General features: G+C 43.8%; 1 protein-coding gene across 10 annotated transcripts in view; it reads right to left on the reverse strand.

The window, feature by feature from the left end:
• Nucleotides 1–15,790, reverse strand: part of CDC42BPB (CDC42 binding protein kinase beta) — a 102,919-nt gene extending 87,129 nt beyond the window's left edge. For all 10 annotated transcript variants that reach the window (XM_086613550.1, XM_086613547.1, XM_086613546.1 and 7 more), the window contains exon 1: nt 15,613–15,790. In XM_086613550.1, coding sequence (XP_086469676.1) covers nt 15,613–15,790 — 178 coding nt within the window. The remainder of the gene's footprint in view (nt 1–15,612) is intronic.
• Between the last annotated feature and the right edge of the window lie 2,473 nt (nt 15,791–18,263).

Raw genomic sequence — 18,263 nt, forward strand, 5'->3', positions numbered from 1 at the left:
AATTACCTATACAGAGGCAAGCCGAATGGTTGCCTTTCTACTTCCTTACACATCACTTTAGCTCTACCCCATTCTCTTCTCTTTTTCCACACAGAATTTAATATTTTCCTTTACTAATTTATTTCCAGTGTCATCTAAGTAAACCTTGGCTACTTTGCCCACTCAGTGATTGTTTTAGCTATTAAGTAATATTTTCCACTTGCATTGACTCACTTTAAAAAAACGTTCAGTCCCAAACCACAATCTTTTAAAGACTGTCAAACTTTTCATCCTTGATACTGTAGTTCAGACACGCTATTTTCATTGCTGATGCTAGCATTGTGGAGCTGAGGTGATGTAATCCTTTTGTTCCATAAGCTTCTTTGGAATTTCTAACAGAAAAGTCTGCAAGTGATGTAGTCTTTAATTTTTTTTCCTTTACATTTTCATCTTTTAACATTCTCAGTATGTATGCCACTTAAATCTTCCTTTTTTTAACGTACATGAAAAGGTGCTCAGGACTTCTTGTTTAATAACACATCGTTCCCTCTTCGGGTTGCCATTGTGAATCCACCAAGGATACGATTATCACTAAAAATATTTTTTATCTCTTGGTAGTTTCATGGCCTTTAAAACAAGACGCGAGCTTTGATCTGGTTCTTATGGGCAGGTACACACAAAACAAATCTGTGACAATGGTCTCCAAGACAGAGATACCATGCAGCATTGAGGAGAAAGAAGGCTGTGCTTATAAAGCTTGCATTTTTGTGGTTCAAAGCTTTGGTAAAGGAGTTGAGTCTTGAGGACTATTCTTCTGAAAACCATCCTAATGTTCATACCCTAACAGCCATGCGATTTCATTTTTATTGCAATTTCTTGAAGCTTAAATCTTGTTTCCTCTATAATTTTAATACCAAGTTCATGGCAGTATCATTTGAAAAAAAAATAATCTAGGTCACAAAATCTTTAAAAAGAAATATCACAAACAGCTATTCCACTGTATTATTTGCACAAGCAGCAAGCGTAACTTCATCACAATTTCTACTACGTTGCTCAGACTGCACTAGTAGTTACTCTTACATGGGAACGAAAGTGTACCTAATTATTGTAAGAAATTTTGTAATAGCTGAGTAGTTTGTGCAGTTGCTGGCAAAAGTTCACCCCTGACTGACTGTTCAGCTGCATTTTAAAGGAAGGAAAGAAGCCAGGAGCATTTACAACTGTATTATATAAAATCAAAATTGAAGAAGTCGTCCTTCACTCAAAAAACACTTTGAGAAATGCATTTTCAAAAAACCAATAAGTCAATTTGGAGTCTCATCTTTCTTATGTGAACATATTTTAACATACCAAAACCCCCAAAAGTCTAGTTAGAATCTTTCAGTTATCACATATGCAAAATTTTTCTTTGACTATCATCAGTTCCATCTCTCTTCTTCAAAATCTTATTTAACAGATATTTTAATACATAAACTCAGCTTGAAGTTTTCCTTAAAGTACAGGCTATCACTTCTGGAAGCATCAGGTAAAGAAATCTGGCCTGACCACTGTTTGTGGCACACTGATAAATATCTAGGACTTTAAGTGATGTTGTTCTCAGTCCTTTCTAATTCGTGTACCTGCTTATTTTGTATTTCAATGCTGTAAATTTTAATTCAAATACTATGACTCCTCAACAATCTATTTCTGGACAAGTGTTAAAAGACTACAACCAGACAGTGTTGATTTCCTCTTCCACGAATTGTCATGCACAGCAAAATTTATTTCCTTGCCAATTATTTTTTTATTTATTTCTTAAACACAAAAGTGATAACTAACAGTCTCCACCTAAGTCCCTCAGAAAATGGAGAAGACAGGTTCTTAGGCTCATATGGGCCATGAGGGGGGAGGGAGAGATGAGGGCAAGGAGATTGAAGTAAGAAGTAGGTCTTGCCCATGCTTCTCTCGTGCAGAAAGATAATCCATTATCTTTCACCAGCTGTCACCCGTTTCATAGCTCCCCACAGAGCTCTGAAGGTAAATTACTAGAACACATTTTCCAGTAAAGTCTCCATATTATTCGTTCTGTAGCTATCAAGCATATACTTGAAGTACGAGTTATTATTACCGACGTGCACAATGACATACTACAGCCACTGACGCAAAAGACCATTGCAGCAACGTGCGCACAAGTGTGCATTGCTGTCTCAAAGGCAACACTGCTAAGTGCCTTCTCTGAATTCAAATAAGAAATAAGTAGTAAAAAGTCTGAACGATGAAACAAAAAAGGAAATTAAGGACATGAGAGGAGCGGGATGAAATTTCTCAGTAGTTTTAGGCAGCAAGACTCAGACCAAAAAAGAAGTTATTGCCATTACTTCACTATCCGCTTCCCCCTCAAGGCATCTGCACAGCATGCAGGTACCTCCCAAGAGGGAAGCAACACGCTGCAGCTAGAACATAGCGTGAACAACTTCCATACATCAATCACAAACACAGCTGAGGGCTGACAACCACAGCATCTGAAACAACTATACAACACTTTTTGAACAAAGTTTCTTCTGAAAAAGTAATACACATTATAAATTGCTCACAGACACAGTCCTTGCCCCAGAAGGGTAACGGACCATTACATTATACAGTACCATCAATGAATGCCTTCATGACATAGCTGACACAGTATGTTCTCTGGAGAGGATGTCTACCAGACTGCCAGACATTTAGGAATCATGAGAATTTTGGAAAATCGTACCATCTTCCCAGGAGTTTGCTGCAAGCAATGTACTCAAAAACACAAACATAAATTAATTGCATATAAGTCAAGTGTCACTTAGGATACCCTACTAATAATTACAACACACCACTAAAAGGATTTGGTTGGGTTTGTCCCATTTGTACATTGTTAGCCTCATCATCGATAGCATTTCCCATGCCATTTTCCATATATCAATAGGATTTTGAAACACTGAGTTTATTATGCGTTTTGTTTTGCTAAGCGCACTATCATCATGAAAGAATACCAGCATTAAAACCATGTTGCAAGTCCAACTTCCTCTAAGTCATACGAGCTCTTATTTTACAGACAAAACCAAAAACCAGCTAGTATGTCCCATTAGATCTTCACAGCTATAACGAAGATTTGTTTCACCATTGTCAGCAACTGCTTAGTCAGACTCCTTATAATGTCAGATATAAGGATATTAGGAACCCTACTAGATAGAGATCCCTTTGTGATATGAATGAGAACATATCTAGCAGAACAGCTAAACCTGTATTTGTTGTGAAGGATGATGCAGGCTTGCAGTCATGCAGGGATTGTAGGCCCTTCTGACAGCTCCATGGAATAAAGCTTTGAAATACTTCAACTGCTAACAAGGCTAACAACTGGACATAAGGAAATCACACTTGGGAAACAGCACTAAACATAAAACGTAGGTTCAAAGTTCTTGAAACCTGTCCTGGCAATTCTCCTCCAGCAACAAGGAAACTGGTGTTTTTATTAAATACATGGCAGAATAACATGAACAAAGTTTAGTTTCCTACCATTTAGAAGCTTAAAATTTAGTTAAAACCTTGTCAATACTTATGTTCAGAGTATATAAAATGCCAACAAATCAGCGTAAAAACCTGAGATTACAAAAAAATGAATAGTAAATTCATATAAGTTGTATCAACTACTTTATCTACAAGAAGAAGATGATTCTATTTCAGATATTTCTTTTCATTCTGAGAAGTATAAGGAACAACTGTTTTCTATTAAAGCAGCCATGATGTTAAATTAATCTGCTAACATGGGGGCGGGGGGCGGGGAAGTACGACGCTGAACCACAGAATAATTCTAGGTTGAAAGTGATCAGAGTCCAACCTCCTACTCGAAGCTAAGATAACATCAAAGTTCAATCAGGTTGCACAAGGCCTTGTCCAGCTGAGGTTTACCTCCAAGGATGAAGAGACAATCACCTCTCTGGGTGCCTCTTCCAGTGCCTGTCCACCCTCAGGAGGAATACTTTCTTCCCCCTACAGTCAGAATCTCCCTTGCCACAGCCTGTGTCCATTGTCCTCAGATGGTGCACCTGAGAAGAGTCTGCCTCTGTTCTCTCCATAATCACACATCTGGCAGTTGAGGATCATGATCAGATTCTCTTTCTCTAGGCTCACCAAACCCAGGTATCTCCGGTTTTTCTTGCACATCACGTGCTTCAGGCCTCCAACCACACCAGTGGTTCTCTGCTGGACTCACTTCAGTTTCCCAGTGTTTCTTCTGCTCTGGGCAGCCCAGAATTGGACACGGTACTCCAGAAACGGCCTCACGAGTGCTGTAAAGAGCAAAATAACCACTTGCCTCAACCTGCAGGCTACACTCTTGCTGATGAAGTCCAGTACACGGGCAGCCTCCTCTTCTACAATGACACACTAGAAATCGTTGTTTCAACTTGACTTTTTCAACTAATCATTTACCAGGATCCCCAAATCTTTTTTTGCAAGGCTGTTTTCTAGTTGGTTGTTCCCCAACTTTTACAGCTCCACAGTGCAAGACTTCGCGCTTGTCATGCTGAACTTTGTGAGGTTTTACAGTGTGAAGGAAATAGAATGCTGCTACGCAAAAGGTAAATATAGAACGTAATCTCTGCTATTCTTGCCCTCAAAAAGTGCCTGAAACATTAAACAAAATGTTTAAGATGTTTATTATTATCCACAAGAACAGGAAGCTTGTAACTAGACTACCTGTAGCTCTGATTCTGTCAAATCAACCAGGGCATTTCTGCTCCTGATTTGAGCCACTCAAACACATGCATCCCTTTAACGCTGAGGATAATTACTGCAAAGCCCTTTCCTAAGAGCAGTAAAAGCTTCTCCATCACTGATTTATTTTTTTTTCATGAAAAATCCTCCCCTTCCCCTCCTTCTTAAAAGTGTGAGGTCTTTTGGCTTTACAATTCACATCAGACACAACTTCAGGATGCACAAGCATTGATTATTTCCAGCCATGGATGTAGACCTTACTGCGTCCTGCCTGCCTGGGTCAAGCCTGACCAGTATAGCCCTGTTGGTACAGCATTACACCCAAACCAGTAAATCCTGCTGGCTTGCAATAACATACACAAAGCAATAGCCACAGTTCAGTTGCCTTAATAACCAGTAAATACTTGTAAGGGTAAGATAAAGACAGTCTGTGGGCCTGATACAGCCTCCAGTTAGGTATCCCACTGTATGTTGTCCTGTGTTCTGTTATCTGGAGTACCACGTCAGCAAAACCACAGTTTAGAAACAGCTGTTTGACATTGTCATTATTCCCAACTTAAATATTAACTGTCCAGGAAACCAAAGGCTGAACTTACTGTTACTGGAAATCTTCACTTACATAACAGAGGAAGTTAAGACAGTCAAACTTAATTCTTCCATGCAGCGATACCACGCCACATAAGGAAAACACTTTGCTACAACTAAAGCTGGTCTGGAAAGAAAATGTTTGTGCTTCTTGCCTGTGACACAAGAGGCTAACTCATCTGCAACTTCTCACAAAGTCTGCTCTGAAAGATGAAGTGTTGTGAGTTTAGGAAAAAATACCCTATTATCCATAAAAGGCAGAAAGATTAAATACCACAGACTCCAGCCTTCGCTCTGCATTTATAACCCAGCATCAAGTGGTTACTAGCTACTCGTTATTCCATTAGGACTTCAGATCACTTTCAGTCATTTGTACACATAAAAATTTTCTTCTCCCAGCCTCTTGTAACAAGTCATATAGGGTGAGGTTCTGAATCACAAAAATGTAGTTTCCTTTTTTTAGGTGAGTCACTTGAGAGGGCTGCAGGGCAACAAAGCCATCCTGAAGGGAACCACTGATAAAGAGTGTGCAGTGAGAGCCTCTCCTTGCCTTAAGGAATATACAAACTAAAAATAAAGAAAATGTGGATAGATGTTACATTCCCATTTCACTCAGACACAGTGCAAATGATCACAGACTAGGTAACAGAAACCCAAATCCTTAATTTAAAATTTTCAATACAAACTTCTTACTCAAGTATACCCAGCCGTAGAAAAACTACATTTGCTACTCTTCTTCAGATCCACAGCCCAAGAACGGTGAGAAGCCTGCAGAACAGAGCCTGCAGAGCATGCACACCAGCCATCCATCTCTCAGCACTAACAGCCAAGGAGACCATAGCCACGTAGCTATTGTACACAGAAATGGAGGTCAAAGGAACGATGACACACGATGACCTAACTAATTCTATCAGAAAAAAAGCTAAATTTAAAGACTAAACATGCATCTGACCAAGCAAACCTTTGGGAACATATTTCAAAACAATAACAGGATCTTCATGCCTAAAGTCACCCTCCTGCTGTTTCTGCTCTGCCTTAATTACAGTAAAATAAAAACCACTTGGAACACTCCAGCTTTCAGTATTGATAATCCAAGTCACACGGGCAGCAATAAAGCCAGCAGCACACAGAAAAGCTCCATGAAGAAGTCAACTTTTGACGAAGGATGTGCAAAATGAAGAACACAGAAGTCATGCTGTAACAACAGCAGAAATCCAAAGGTGTGCAGGCAACGCAGGTCACCTCCATCCTCCCCCAAGGTACATGTGGATCTCTGGAAGAGAGAGGGAACCAGAGACAAAGGAGTTCCTCAAGAGTGGGGGAAAAGGTTTCAGATGCCCCAGAATCATTACCACGCAGTTACTAGAAACCTCGTCCTTCCTCAGAAGAGTAAAGAGACTTCCCACTCCCCACTTAGCACAACTCTAAAAGGGATTCAAGTTTTTAATGATTTCAATTAAAAAATAGGTTCTTTGCTGGCAGAGGGTATTTGTTGTCCTTTTTTCCAGTGCTACAGGGTTTAAATCAGCCTAGAGTACAATCTATTTTTATGTACCTGTGGAGAATTTCTAGCAACCTAAAGCTTTTTCTTAAGTCTCATCTATCCAGGGAAGGCACGCAGTTTAGTTCTAAGGCTAAGGGACCATTACTAGCAGGTAAATCATAATATAATAAAAAACCCCATACTTCTATAATGGTTGCTGTATTTTGGGTAAAGCTACACCATCTATAAAAAGAGTGAATCCACATCCCACAAACTACACAGTCCCAAATAAAAGTACAATATTGCCAGAAGAACTGCAACACTCCTTTAAGACTGACTTCCACATATATACTTAAGTGAGTTTAAAACTGATTTCCATTTTACTTATTACTTCATCTTTCACTGAATTTTTTGATGAAAATTAGAACAATATAACCCAGGTTTAAGCTGAATTACAAGCCCAGACAGAATTTTCTATAGACTTTTCTAAAATCCTGAACATGCACATCTCACTAAACTGGCATAAACGCGTTTCAACTAGGACTTTACAAAGCCATTATCCATGTTGATTTTTATGCTGGAGAACAATTATCAATGGTGAAAAGAATTTGGGGTATATCTGGAAATTATGCTGCTTCTGATCTTTTCTTTTCTTGGCCTTTTTAGGAAAGGCAGCTATACATATTCAGCCCTCAATAGCACCAGACTTCAGCAAATTAAAAACTATACTTCAGCCTTCATTAATGCACACCTGATCAATAAGCTCCATACACTGTCAATGATTCAATACCTCTTGAAGACATCTTCACCATTTTCCAAAGCTCAGACGCCTTTATAGAGGTCTCGGGTTGGGCATCCAGAGGCACTAGTCACATTTGAAGCTTTAGGCCATGGTTAAGTAATAACAGGTTTCCGTGTTAAGACCCTGATGACATGAATGACAGAAATTAAGATCTCAGGCACTTCAGGATGCCTAAGGCCTCAGCTGGCAATGATGGATGCACACACTTAATCTGAATGCACTCTATCTACAGACATGATTACTGAGGTCTATGCAAAATCAGGGCTTAAGAAAACAGTGTGTAGTTTCCTACTGAAGAAAGCTACATTCATTATGTGAACAAAGATCTTTGTAAATGAAAGCTCGCGTTCTGGCAATCTGCATACGCTGAGGAAAAAAAGAGAGTGGAATATTTTAGTAATAGGAGACAGCTAAAACGAACGGATCACATCGAACCAAAGACCAAACGTACTTAGAAATTCTCAGACCAGGAAAAGCATTTTAAAATTAAATCCCTTTTCTTAAAAAGATACCAACCACCACCAAAACCAAAACAAAACAAAACCCTAGAGCTTCAGTGGCATATATTAGTGAGCATGATACCAGCTCTTTGGTACCTACATCAAGAATATATTGGAATTCTCAAGTGTAACTTACGAAAGACTTAGAAAATTAATCTCAACTCTGTTTAAAGCATTATCAAAGGCCAAGACACAGTAAAAACCTTTGACAAGTCCCTTCTACTTTTCTGAACAGATTTGCTTGTGGTCCATCAGCCTATTCATCTTTTCAGACATGGGTAATGAAAAAGACGAACCCATAAATTTTTTCCTAATCCTAGGCACTATATTCTGTTAACAGTCCAGAAAAATTTGTGATTGTTTAGATAAGTATTTTAATTCTTCCTTTTGGTAATACCCTTCTAAAAACAGTTTGCATGAATTGCCTCAAATTACAAGCAAGGGATAAAATGTAAGGTACATAAATTTGAAGAATCTGTAGTAGTTTAACAGTCCCAACAAATCTCAGCTACAGATCAACATTTCTAAACCCCCCAAAACATTAATATATCACCATGCAGTAAAAGCAACTTGCTAAAAAAAAAGCTAATGAAGTCTCTTCGGTTCTGACTTTAAACAGTTAAAATACTTTTTTTTAGTAGGTCTAGAAGAAACTCACTCACTCCAACATGTGAATTATTTTCAAGAAAAAAGGTTAGTTCAACTTCATTTGATAAAAAAGATCATTGCACTTGAATCTGCTGACTAAACCAACATCTAAGCCGTTTCCACTGATAATGCATAACTGTGCCAAACACAAGTTTTAAGGACGTAAATTAAGTATTTTTTCAAAATATTATATTGTAATATTACCTACGAAAAAGCAATATGATAATAATTTAGACTGCTAAGTGAAACAAGTCTGAAAAAATGTTAGATTTATGGACGGTCATGAAACCTTACTTCTGCATTTTATACCTTACCACGTACCATGAGTGAGAAAGTACTAGCTATGCATTTTTTCTATATGAATACAAATTTATCAAAGACTTATTTACCCCTTTCTGAGTTTTCATATATAAACAAAATTAAAATACAAAATATAGGTCACAGCCTTTAACATACCACCTAATTCCTCAAGCCCTCACTAAGACTTGCTATTTATTAGCAACTTTATCCACAGGAGAAAAGCAATACCAAATTCCTTCTATGAGACAAAAGCTTCACCCAGGACGTTTGTCATTACAATAGCACATGCCAACGTATCTCATCCTCCAGACCACATTACTTTCCCACTTTCAAAACATGATTGTGGCATCCAGTGCCAATGTTTCACAGAATAAAGTTTCACAGAAAGAGTCATTAAAAGATATTGCCTCACTCTAAAAATAACAGATTAGAACAGATGTACTGTAAAGGGTCCATCACACATACAGCAGCAGGCTTTGAATCTCATGCTTTCAGATCACTAGCCCTGACTACAATGCTATCAAAGCTAACATGGCAGTTTGGGCTACTTCAACATGAATTAATCCTAAAGTATACTTTTCAAAAGAACAAAACCAGTTTACTCAAAGCAGAGAATGCAGGAAACTGGGATTCGGTGGCCATGCTCGCACTATTCTGCCAGTTGACTATCAAAGACTTCATTAGCCAAGGCTATCCAAGCTACAGTGTCCCATCTCCAACCACAGGAAAGCCTTCAGGGATCAAGAATGGGTTCCAGCTGCATCCACACTGCACTGTGCACAAAGAAACCGTGGCCACCACCAGTGGCCTTTCCAGAAACTTTGTGAGGCACCTGGTAGCTTCACCCTGCCCCAGTTGGCCCTCCCTCATCCACACTCTCCTGCCGCTAGCTCTAGTGCAAGGGATCGGAACGGGCTTTGGTGGATAGAGGATGGAAGCAGAGGAACTTAGGCCAGAATCTGAAATTCCGTTTTCTTGTCCATCAGCTGTCTTCATTATCCAACCACAGTCATTTCACACATGTGCCCAACAGGCTTATCGCTCACTGCACAGCATTTGCCCGCACGGAGAAGGACATTATACAAGCTAGCAGAGCCTGAAGTCCCTTCCTGGCTTTCTATGTGTATTTCTGCAAGCATGAGGGGTGGGGGGGAGGAATGCTAAAGGGAAAGAAGAGAGGAATTTAAGCCCTCAAGTCAAAAGATATGACATGTTATCAAGTGACAGTTTTTCCTAGTGTAACCCAAAAAGGCCAAAGGAAAGATCCTCATATGCAACCCTCAAAGTCTGACAACTCTAAGGTCATCTCAAAAATACTTAAGGATAGTTTCTGCCTCCTATATTAGCAGCACACACAGCCACATATCGTGTCCCCACCCTCACCTAGCACATTTTCTAGTACCTCAGTGCCTGTGGCAGCCAGAGGACTAGGTCTAACTGGCAGCTAGTTTTGAAGATGCTCTAATACAGGCTGGGAAGACCTTTGCTCAGGTCCATATCTACACTTCTAAATACAACTGTGTTTAGGCCAAGAGAACACGCTCTACACTCTTCTAGCAGAAAGGCCACCCTGCAAAGTTCTCCCTTCCCTCATTAGATATTTTTTTATCTGAAAGGTTAAGGTGCCTCTTTAAGCAGAACTGGAAGGAGAAGAAAGTAGGTCTGGGACCAGACTTGCAAAGTTCACAGAGCCCCCCAACAGCAAGATCCAAACTTGAAGCACCAGTCCTGACAGCAATCTAAAATTGTGAATCACTGCACCAGCAGTAGCACAACAGCAACCCTTTCTGGTGAGCTTTCCGTGCCTGGTTTTCCCACCTATGGTCCAGCCTCAAGCGTAACAGATACATACCCAAAATTAGCAGCTCAAGGCTAGGTTAGAGAGGCTGTTTTGAGGGCTCTGCATGCACATTTTTCCCCTCTTCCAGCCCAGACTGGGAATATACTGCTGTTACTACACTAGCATCTACTGCTTATTATGCCAGACTGTCTTCAAGGGCTCGGCAGCAGGTGCCCAGCCAGCCTACTTGTGCTAATCATCTGCAATCTTCTTTCTTTTTCCCGCAGCTTCAGGCCCCTTAAAGTAAGTTCCTCTCAGGAAGAATGAAAACAACCACCCGAACCAAAAAAAACACCACCACCATCCAGAAGCAGAACACCAGTCTAGCTGGGTAGCAGATCTTGCACAAACTGAGAACGCAGAGGGTAAGTCAGTATTCAGGTAGACGGCTTGTAACACATCAGGAGAAACAGTCCACAGAAGCATCCTGTGGACCTGCTTTGAGGAAAAAAAAACAACACATTTCAGATCAGTCTAAACTACTCTGACACTGGGTTTGAGGCACTCTCACAGAGAGGACCAGCCAGTACATAGTCCAGGAGTGAGACAACACTGAATGAACTACGTGGGTACATGTGCCATCTTGCCCTCTGTAGCACACCAGCAGTGCAAAACAGGGTCAGAGGAAACAAAGGCCGGAGCAAGAGAGTCTATGCAGCACCAAGAGCATTTTGAATACAAATAAGGCCCATTCCTGTTAGACTCTTCCCTGAACATGCTTGCCTACTGGCTGCAAACTGCACCAAGTAGCTGTTCAAAAACGGAGCAGCCGGTTGCACCAGTCCCGGCTGACTGTAAGTAAGGGGCAGTGAGCACCAGCCGCAGCCAACTATGACAACTCCTGAAAAACAAGGTGATGTCAGACGAGCATAAATGTGATGCCAGCCAGCAAGGTGCCCTGCAAGCAGCAGCCATTCTAGCACAGGATTATGAAAGGTTCAGATCCCTCAACAAGACAGAACAAGGGGCTCCATAGGGAGGAACATGCTGTACCTGAAAGCCAAAGGACAAGACTTCTTGTCACGTGAAACAAGGAGCAGCACACATTTTTTGCAGGAAGAGTCTCTTGGGAGGCCCCTCTGCAGTGCACGGACGTTACCAACCCACAACACCCACGCACTGGTGTTCATCAGAATCCATCGGGTTAAGTCCAAAGGCCACGCTAGTGGCCTAGGTCAGCTTTACCAAGGAAAGTACCTCCATAGATTTCCAGGGCGACGCAGACTGTTTTACAGGCTTTCTAGGACCCAGGACTGTCCAGTTCCAGCATCTCCCCAGATGCCAGCTAGGTTGCTCTCCTGACAACTGGAAGGATAAGCAGAGACGGTCAAGCACTTTGGCCTCAGAGGCAGGAGGGTTGTAGCAGCCCAGTTTCACCAACGACTTTCAGAGAGGAATGAGCAAGTATAACTAGAATAAACAGGAGCCCTCGCTGTTAGGACTCCTCGCTGTTTCTTGTTCTAGAAGCAGCATATGTAGCAACAGTTTAAAAGACACTAAGCACAGATTTGGAAGATTCTTTCTGAACATGTAGACATGGGTCTGCTATCTAACAGACTTGGATTCGATTCCCACTAATACTGAGCATTATTGCAATATCAATTATATAAACAACACAGAGATAACCAACTGGGCGAGACCTTATTCAACAGGAGTTACAAATAAAAATAACTAGAAGAAAAGGACTTTTGAACTCCTCAGCTGCAGCTCAGCTAGCTCTTCTCCAAACACGCTTGGCATAAAGATATGTGTATTATACTTCCAGTATAAGGAAAAAATATAGTCTGTTTGAAAGCTCCATTCACCATGGGAAAGCTACAATTGCCAAGGTTAAAATGGCAGATTCTTACAACATTTCTAAAGCGATGGAAGCCACAAGCTGCCTCAAGGCGAACAGCCACACCCTACACTCTTCCATAGTTAGCAAATAGGAAGAAGATTTTGAAGAAATAAGCCTGTGGCAGGACTGCCAGGAAGCAGCAGCGGGATTTATAGGATACAAGCAATGAGATCCACCATTTGGGGCTCATCAGTCTCCACAGGTGAGGTGCGAGGCTTCTACAGATGTTGAATAAGGAGGTGGCGTAAGTCTCACAAGACAAACATCGGATTTAATTTTCTGGACTCTCCACTTCTCCCACAATCACCAGAACACGAGCAGCATCATGCTGCTGTCAGAGAGGAGATATCCACATCCAGCAGCTACACGACACAACTCAGCATCTCTTCTTCACCCCACAGCCAGGAAAAAACTCTGCCTCAACTACCACGCCTGAACTCTATTTTCTCTTGGCAATTAAGAATGCAAGTAAGTCCATTAGCCACACCGAATCATTTTAAGGGAGTTTTACACATGTAATACCTCACACCCAGTTTTACATCCAAAATAGTAAAGAAACACTTGTTAAATATATCAGCTTAATTTAACCTTAATACCTACGCAGCTTATTTACACTGCCAGTGATAAGTCTCCATTTTGTCAAAAGGAAATTCCTTTTGTCTCCAGTTGATAAAGAAACATTGATCTTCAAAGTACATCCCAAATATTTAACTACACTCTCATGCTTCTACAGACACATAACAGCACACAGAACTTGTGCACATCAATCCAGAATATCTTCTAACAGAGAATCAGGCTGCATTTAAGACTGCACATCGTGACATGAGGAAGATTAGCATGTTTGGCATGATATTTTCCTCATTAGCTGGAGGGAGAAACCAGTTCCTTGTTGGTGGAAACATACTGTGAGGGCATTAGGAGACAGATAAAAGGTGTCTCGTTGTTGGCATTTACTTGTTTTTAACAGCTTGAAGGAACGGGATAACACACAGTATCAAGTGTAATTGGTTTTAAGGGTATTTCTTGTTGACGGAACACAAATATACAGCAGTCCAGATTTAGGCCCATCCCCTTACCATCAAGAGCCTGGATTATAAACTTTTATCCCCACTCTGCAGCACCAGATGGTAGCTCACATACATTTCAATTATTTATTGAATAGGCACTTTGTTATACTAGGGTAATCCCACACTGCAGTAAGAACTACACACTGTTTTTATTGCGAGCTGTGCTTTTCATCAAGTCAGTAACCTTTTCACATTCAGTGAACACAATAAATAGAATTAAAAGAAGCGATTTTATAAACAATTGGATAATCGGCCTCTCCATCACACAGAAAATGACAACGAGGGGATCAATCAGTAAGACACAACCACCAGCAGTGCTGTAGAAAAAGCATATCATTCTTTGGCCTGCCCCAAATCTTTTCCTCAACTCCAGTGCTCAAAGTACTATTCTAGTCCGATTATCGCATTTAACAGTTTGTAGGTACTCCCTCATTCAAATCATCAGCTTGAAAACGAGAGTATAAAAACAAATTGCACTTTGCAGAAGACGTACAAAGCTCCCACCACAAAACAAATAATCAATGTTCCCCAGGCTGCAACCTTGCCTTGCAGGGCAGATGTGATAAAGTGGTTAATTATTCAGTTGGCAATCGCATTACTGACGTAAATAGAAGAGTCCAGGAAGTGAATCCTCTTAGTTTGTTAGTGTATGACAAAGAGTGGTGGTCCCCACAGAAATTAAGGAGAACCAGCTGTCCCTACACGTTCGTGCTCTGGCCTGTAGTGCTAAAGACACACATTTGCATTTACTGAAGTAAGTCGCTCCCTCCCCCTCCCTTAGGAAATCCTTTGTTTTAGGTTGGTGGCGTTTTTTTTAAGAGGGCTCTTCAAAAGCCTAATTAACTGTACATGCATGGAACAGCTGATAAACGGGGTAAGCAATGATCTCTCCTCCCTCCCCTCCAATTCTTATTCCATGGAGAAGTTAAGTCACCTTTGTCATGCATTATTATTCATAACTTACTCAGCTGAATAAACCAGTCAGCCACCATGGCCGTTTTAACATAAATGCATTTAGGCATGCAGCAGGGAAGGATCTCTACTATCCACGTACTTGTAGTCAATAGTCTTAACTAAACAACACTGGATAGAAAACTTTTATCCTAAGCGTTACCACAAATATTCACGTTTTCTTTTGTCAGCACGCTCCGGACTACTGGAGGTTTCTCATTATCAGGCTGCTTAACAGTAGGAAACTATTAAACAAAGCTGTTATAAAGGCTGCCTGGAATTGCTCTGTCCTTCGGGGGCATGCCCAAATTAAAAAGACTGCATGATGAACGGTAACTGCTGTTCCTTCAAGACACACACACGCCCTCTCCAACACCAACAAACCCGGGATATACAAGAGCAGTATTCCACAGCCTGCGCCTGCTGCTCTCCCCCTCCTCCCCTCCCCCAGGTAGGAAACCCTCCGAGGAGCACCGGATTAGCCTGACATTTCGGGTTAAGCCGAGCAGGGTTTCAGGCCAAGGACACTCCGGTGCTGTTCCTGCTGCCGGCTGCCAAGCGGTCCGCTTGGGACCGAGCGGAGCTGGGAGGAGACCTGCAGGGGTCAAGGCCCGGCTGGCGGCGGGGGTGTTCCTCAGGGAGGCTCCGCATCCAGGGGCGGCGTCTCCCCACCCCGCCCGGCTCTAGACGGGAGCGGTGGCGGGGAGCGCACTCCCGGGGCCGGGCCGGGCCGCCCTCCCGAGCCAGCTAGCCGCCCCTCGCCCAGGGATCAGGACAGCAGGGATCCCACGCAACCCCCCCGCTATCCGGGCCCCATCCCTCCCCCTCACGGCCCCGGCCGGGCCCCGTCTCCCCCATCCCCGCGGCTCGTCCCCGTCCTCCCACCCGGGCTCACCCCACTCGAGGAAGTCGGAGACGTATCGGTCGCGGCGGAGCGGCGAGTCGCGGCTGCACTCGGCGTAGACGCCGACCAGGAGGTCGAGCAGGGTCTCCACGCTCAGCACGCTGTCGTGCCGCTGCGGCCCGTCCAGCACCAGCTGCTCCAGCCGCTTCAGCCGCACCTTGGCCGACATGGTGCCGCGGCGGCGGGCGCAGGGCAGGGCAGGGCCGGGCCGCTCGAGCGGCGGCGAAGCCGGCGGATGGCGGCGCGCAAAGGCCCCCGGCGCCGCGCTCAGCCGCGGCGCACCGCCCGCGCCCCGCGCCGCCTCCCGCCCCTCACGGCCGCGCCGGGGCCGAGCGCCTCCTTCCACGGGCTCCGCCTCAGGCCCGGACGGTCCATGGGCCGGACCCGGCCACCTCCCCCGCTCCGGCCTCTCCCCGGCGGCGGGGAAGGGCTGCTGCTCCCGCTCCTCCTCCTCCCCCGGCAGCGGCGAGCCCGGCGAGCGCGGCCCGGCGCGTCCCACGCAGCGGCGCCCGGCCACGCCCACCACGCAGCGTCCGCGCGCTCCGACGTGGGCAGGGCCGCGCGAAGCTGCGCAGGAAGGTTGGGCCGAGCGCCGCGCCGTAGCGGGGTCGGCGCGGGGGTGGGGGATGTGTCTGGCCGCCCGTTCTTCGCAGCGCCGCGGCAGAGTCGCCGCGCAGGGTGTGAGGGGCGCGTTCCCCTCCGCGCTTCAGTCACCCGCTGCCAGGCCACGGCTTCCCTCGGAGGACGGGGATGGCCCCGAGGGTGCCATCCCCGCAGGCTTGTGCTGGGCGCTGCCCGCCCAGGGCCAGCGCAGTGCTTGGGAGGCGTCTCCGGCCGTGGCTGTGGTGGGGCCTTCCCTTCCCTTCCCTTTCCTTGCCTCGGCCACGGTTCTGTGGCTGGCAAGTGCCCGGCGACAGGCGTGGGGCTGGCACGGTGGACAAGGCCCCGCAGCGGGACGTGGCGTCTGGAAGCTGTGCCTCTCTGCACAAATAGAGCCCTGTGTGTGAACAGCTGGTGTCCGCACTCCCTTGAAGGAGAAGGGAGCGCAGTGTAAGGCACTCAAACTTTCTGCAGTGCTTTTTTGTTTTGCATGATAACTTATTCTGAGAACTGTTCTCTCCGGAGGCTGCAGCACCTTAAGGCAAGATGCTGAATAGCTTGAGATGGGAGTTTACGTCTCCAGGAATGCAGCCAGTCAGGTCCTGATGCAAAGCTGAACTGGGAAGGATGCCTTTTCCTTGCTTGTCTGCCCTGGCAAGTAGATGGAGTGCTGCATGCTTTCTGAAAATCATCGCACTAGAGAGAGAGGCAACTACGTGCTGGTTCTGTCAGGGCTGGGAAACCCCCTGCCTCCAGGAGCTGGAGTTAGGGGTTTGCACCACGGTAGCTACAGTCGCCAGGGGTCCTCTACTGTCTGATGTGACATGTCTGTCATCGTTGAAAGACCTGAATGTTCTCAACTGTCACCTTCAGGGCCAATGGCTTGGCCAAACCCGACCGGTGCTGCACACAGGGAGCTGCCCTTTTTGAAAGGTCGGGAGCATAACCAGACAGAGCTAGATGGAGTATTGTGTACCAGCAGGTATTACTCCCAAAGTGACAGAGAGGTCCAGCAGATGACTACAGAAATACTTGTTTCGAGGAGCCCTTGCCCCTCAGACATGTCTGATATCTGTCTCTTTGACACCAAATACCTGTTATATCTGAGAGCTATTCAGGTCATAATAATACTGTGCTGCGCATTTGGACCTACCAGCAGGATCAGGAAGGTTTTGGGACCTGTTAATTCTAAAATATGCAATTTGATAGAAGTTCCCATGAATCATACTTCTATACTGAGAACCTATGATTTTAAAACTAAGAAAAACCACAGTGAACTGAAATAGTTTTATTTTGCTTTGTTTTTCCTAAATTACTTCTATCTCTTTGTACTCCCTTCTGCAAACATCCTCTTGAAAAAATATTTCACAGCATATCTAGAAGTTTTCATTGTTTTCTCTCGATGTTCCTTCCTGGTTACAGTTGTTTCACCTGACCTCAAACTGTTTAATACCATAGATACATTCATTTGCAGGATCCATAGTGTTTTAACAATTCCAATTGCATTTCTGGTGCTGTTGCTTTAAATAAAAGGAGAGTTTAACATTTTCCACTTAATACTACTTTGGAGACTCATTTTTGGGCAGTTGATCAGAGTAATGGCTAGGGCGAGCAGAGTTTTAAAGATCCTGTTACAATATCTATCTTTCCCCTTTTTATCTGTTCCTGCAGATGGTGATTTATCACCACCTTCTTCAGCAAGGAAGAGATTATAAAGGAAACTGCAACTGGATGAAGAAATATCCATTTTCTGCCTATTTCCAGTCTCCTCAGTCTGTTTTACATTAGTAGAATTCAGGGATTTCAGGAGCTATTCCTGACTTACACCAGTCACAGGGAAGAATCAGATCCTGCTCTGGGAAAACAGCAGATGGGTGACAGATGATTTTGTAGCCTGCTTTAACAACTATGGAAGGTTTAGTGTATCAGACCAGCACGTGCAGGATTATTTATGAGCGATCCTGTAAGTATTCCAGAATTAGAAGAAAGATTTCAGAAACTGTTGTGAAGAGTTAAAAGCCTTGTGTATTGTAAATAACGCT

Source organism: Tauraco erythrolophus, chromosome 6, assembly GCF_009769465.1.
Source record: "Tauraco erythrolophus isolate bTauEry1 chromosome 6, bTauEry1.pri, whole genome shotgun sequence".
NCBI classification, from domain to species: Eukaryota; Metazoa; Chordata; class Aves; order Musophagiformes; family Musophagidae; genus Tauraco; species Tauraco erythrolophus.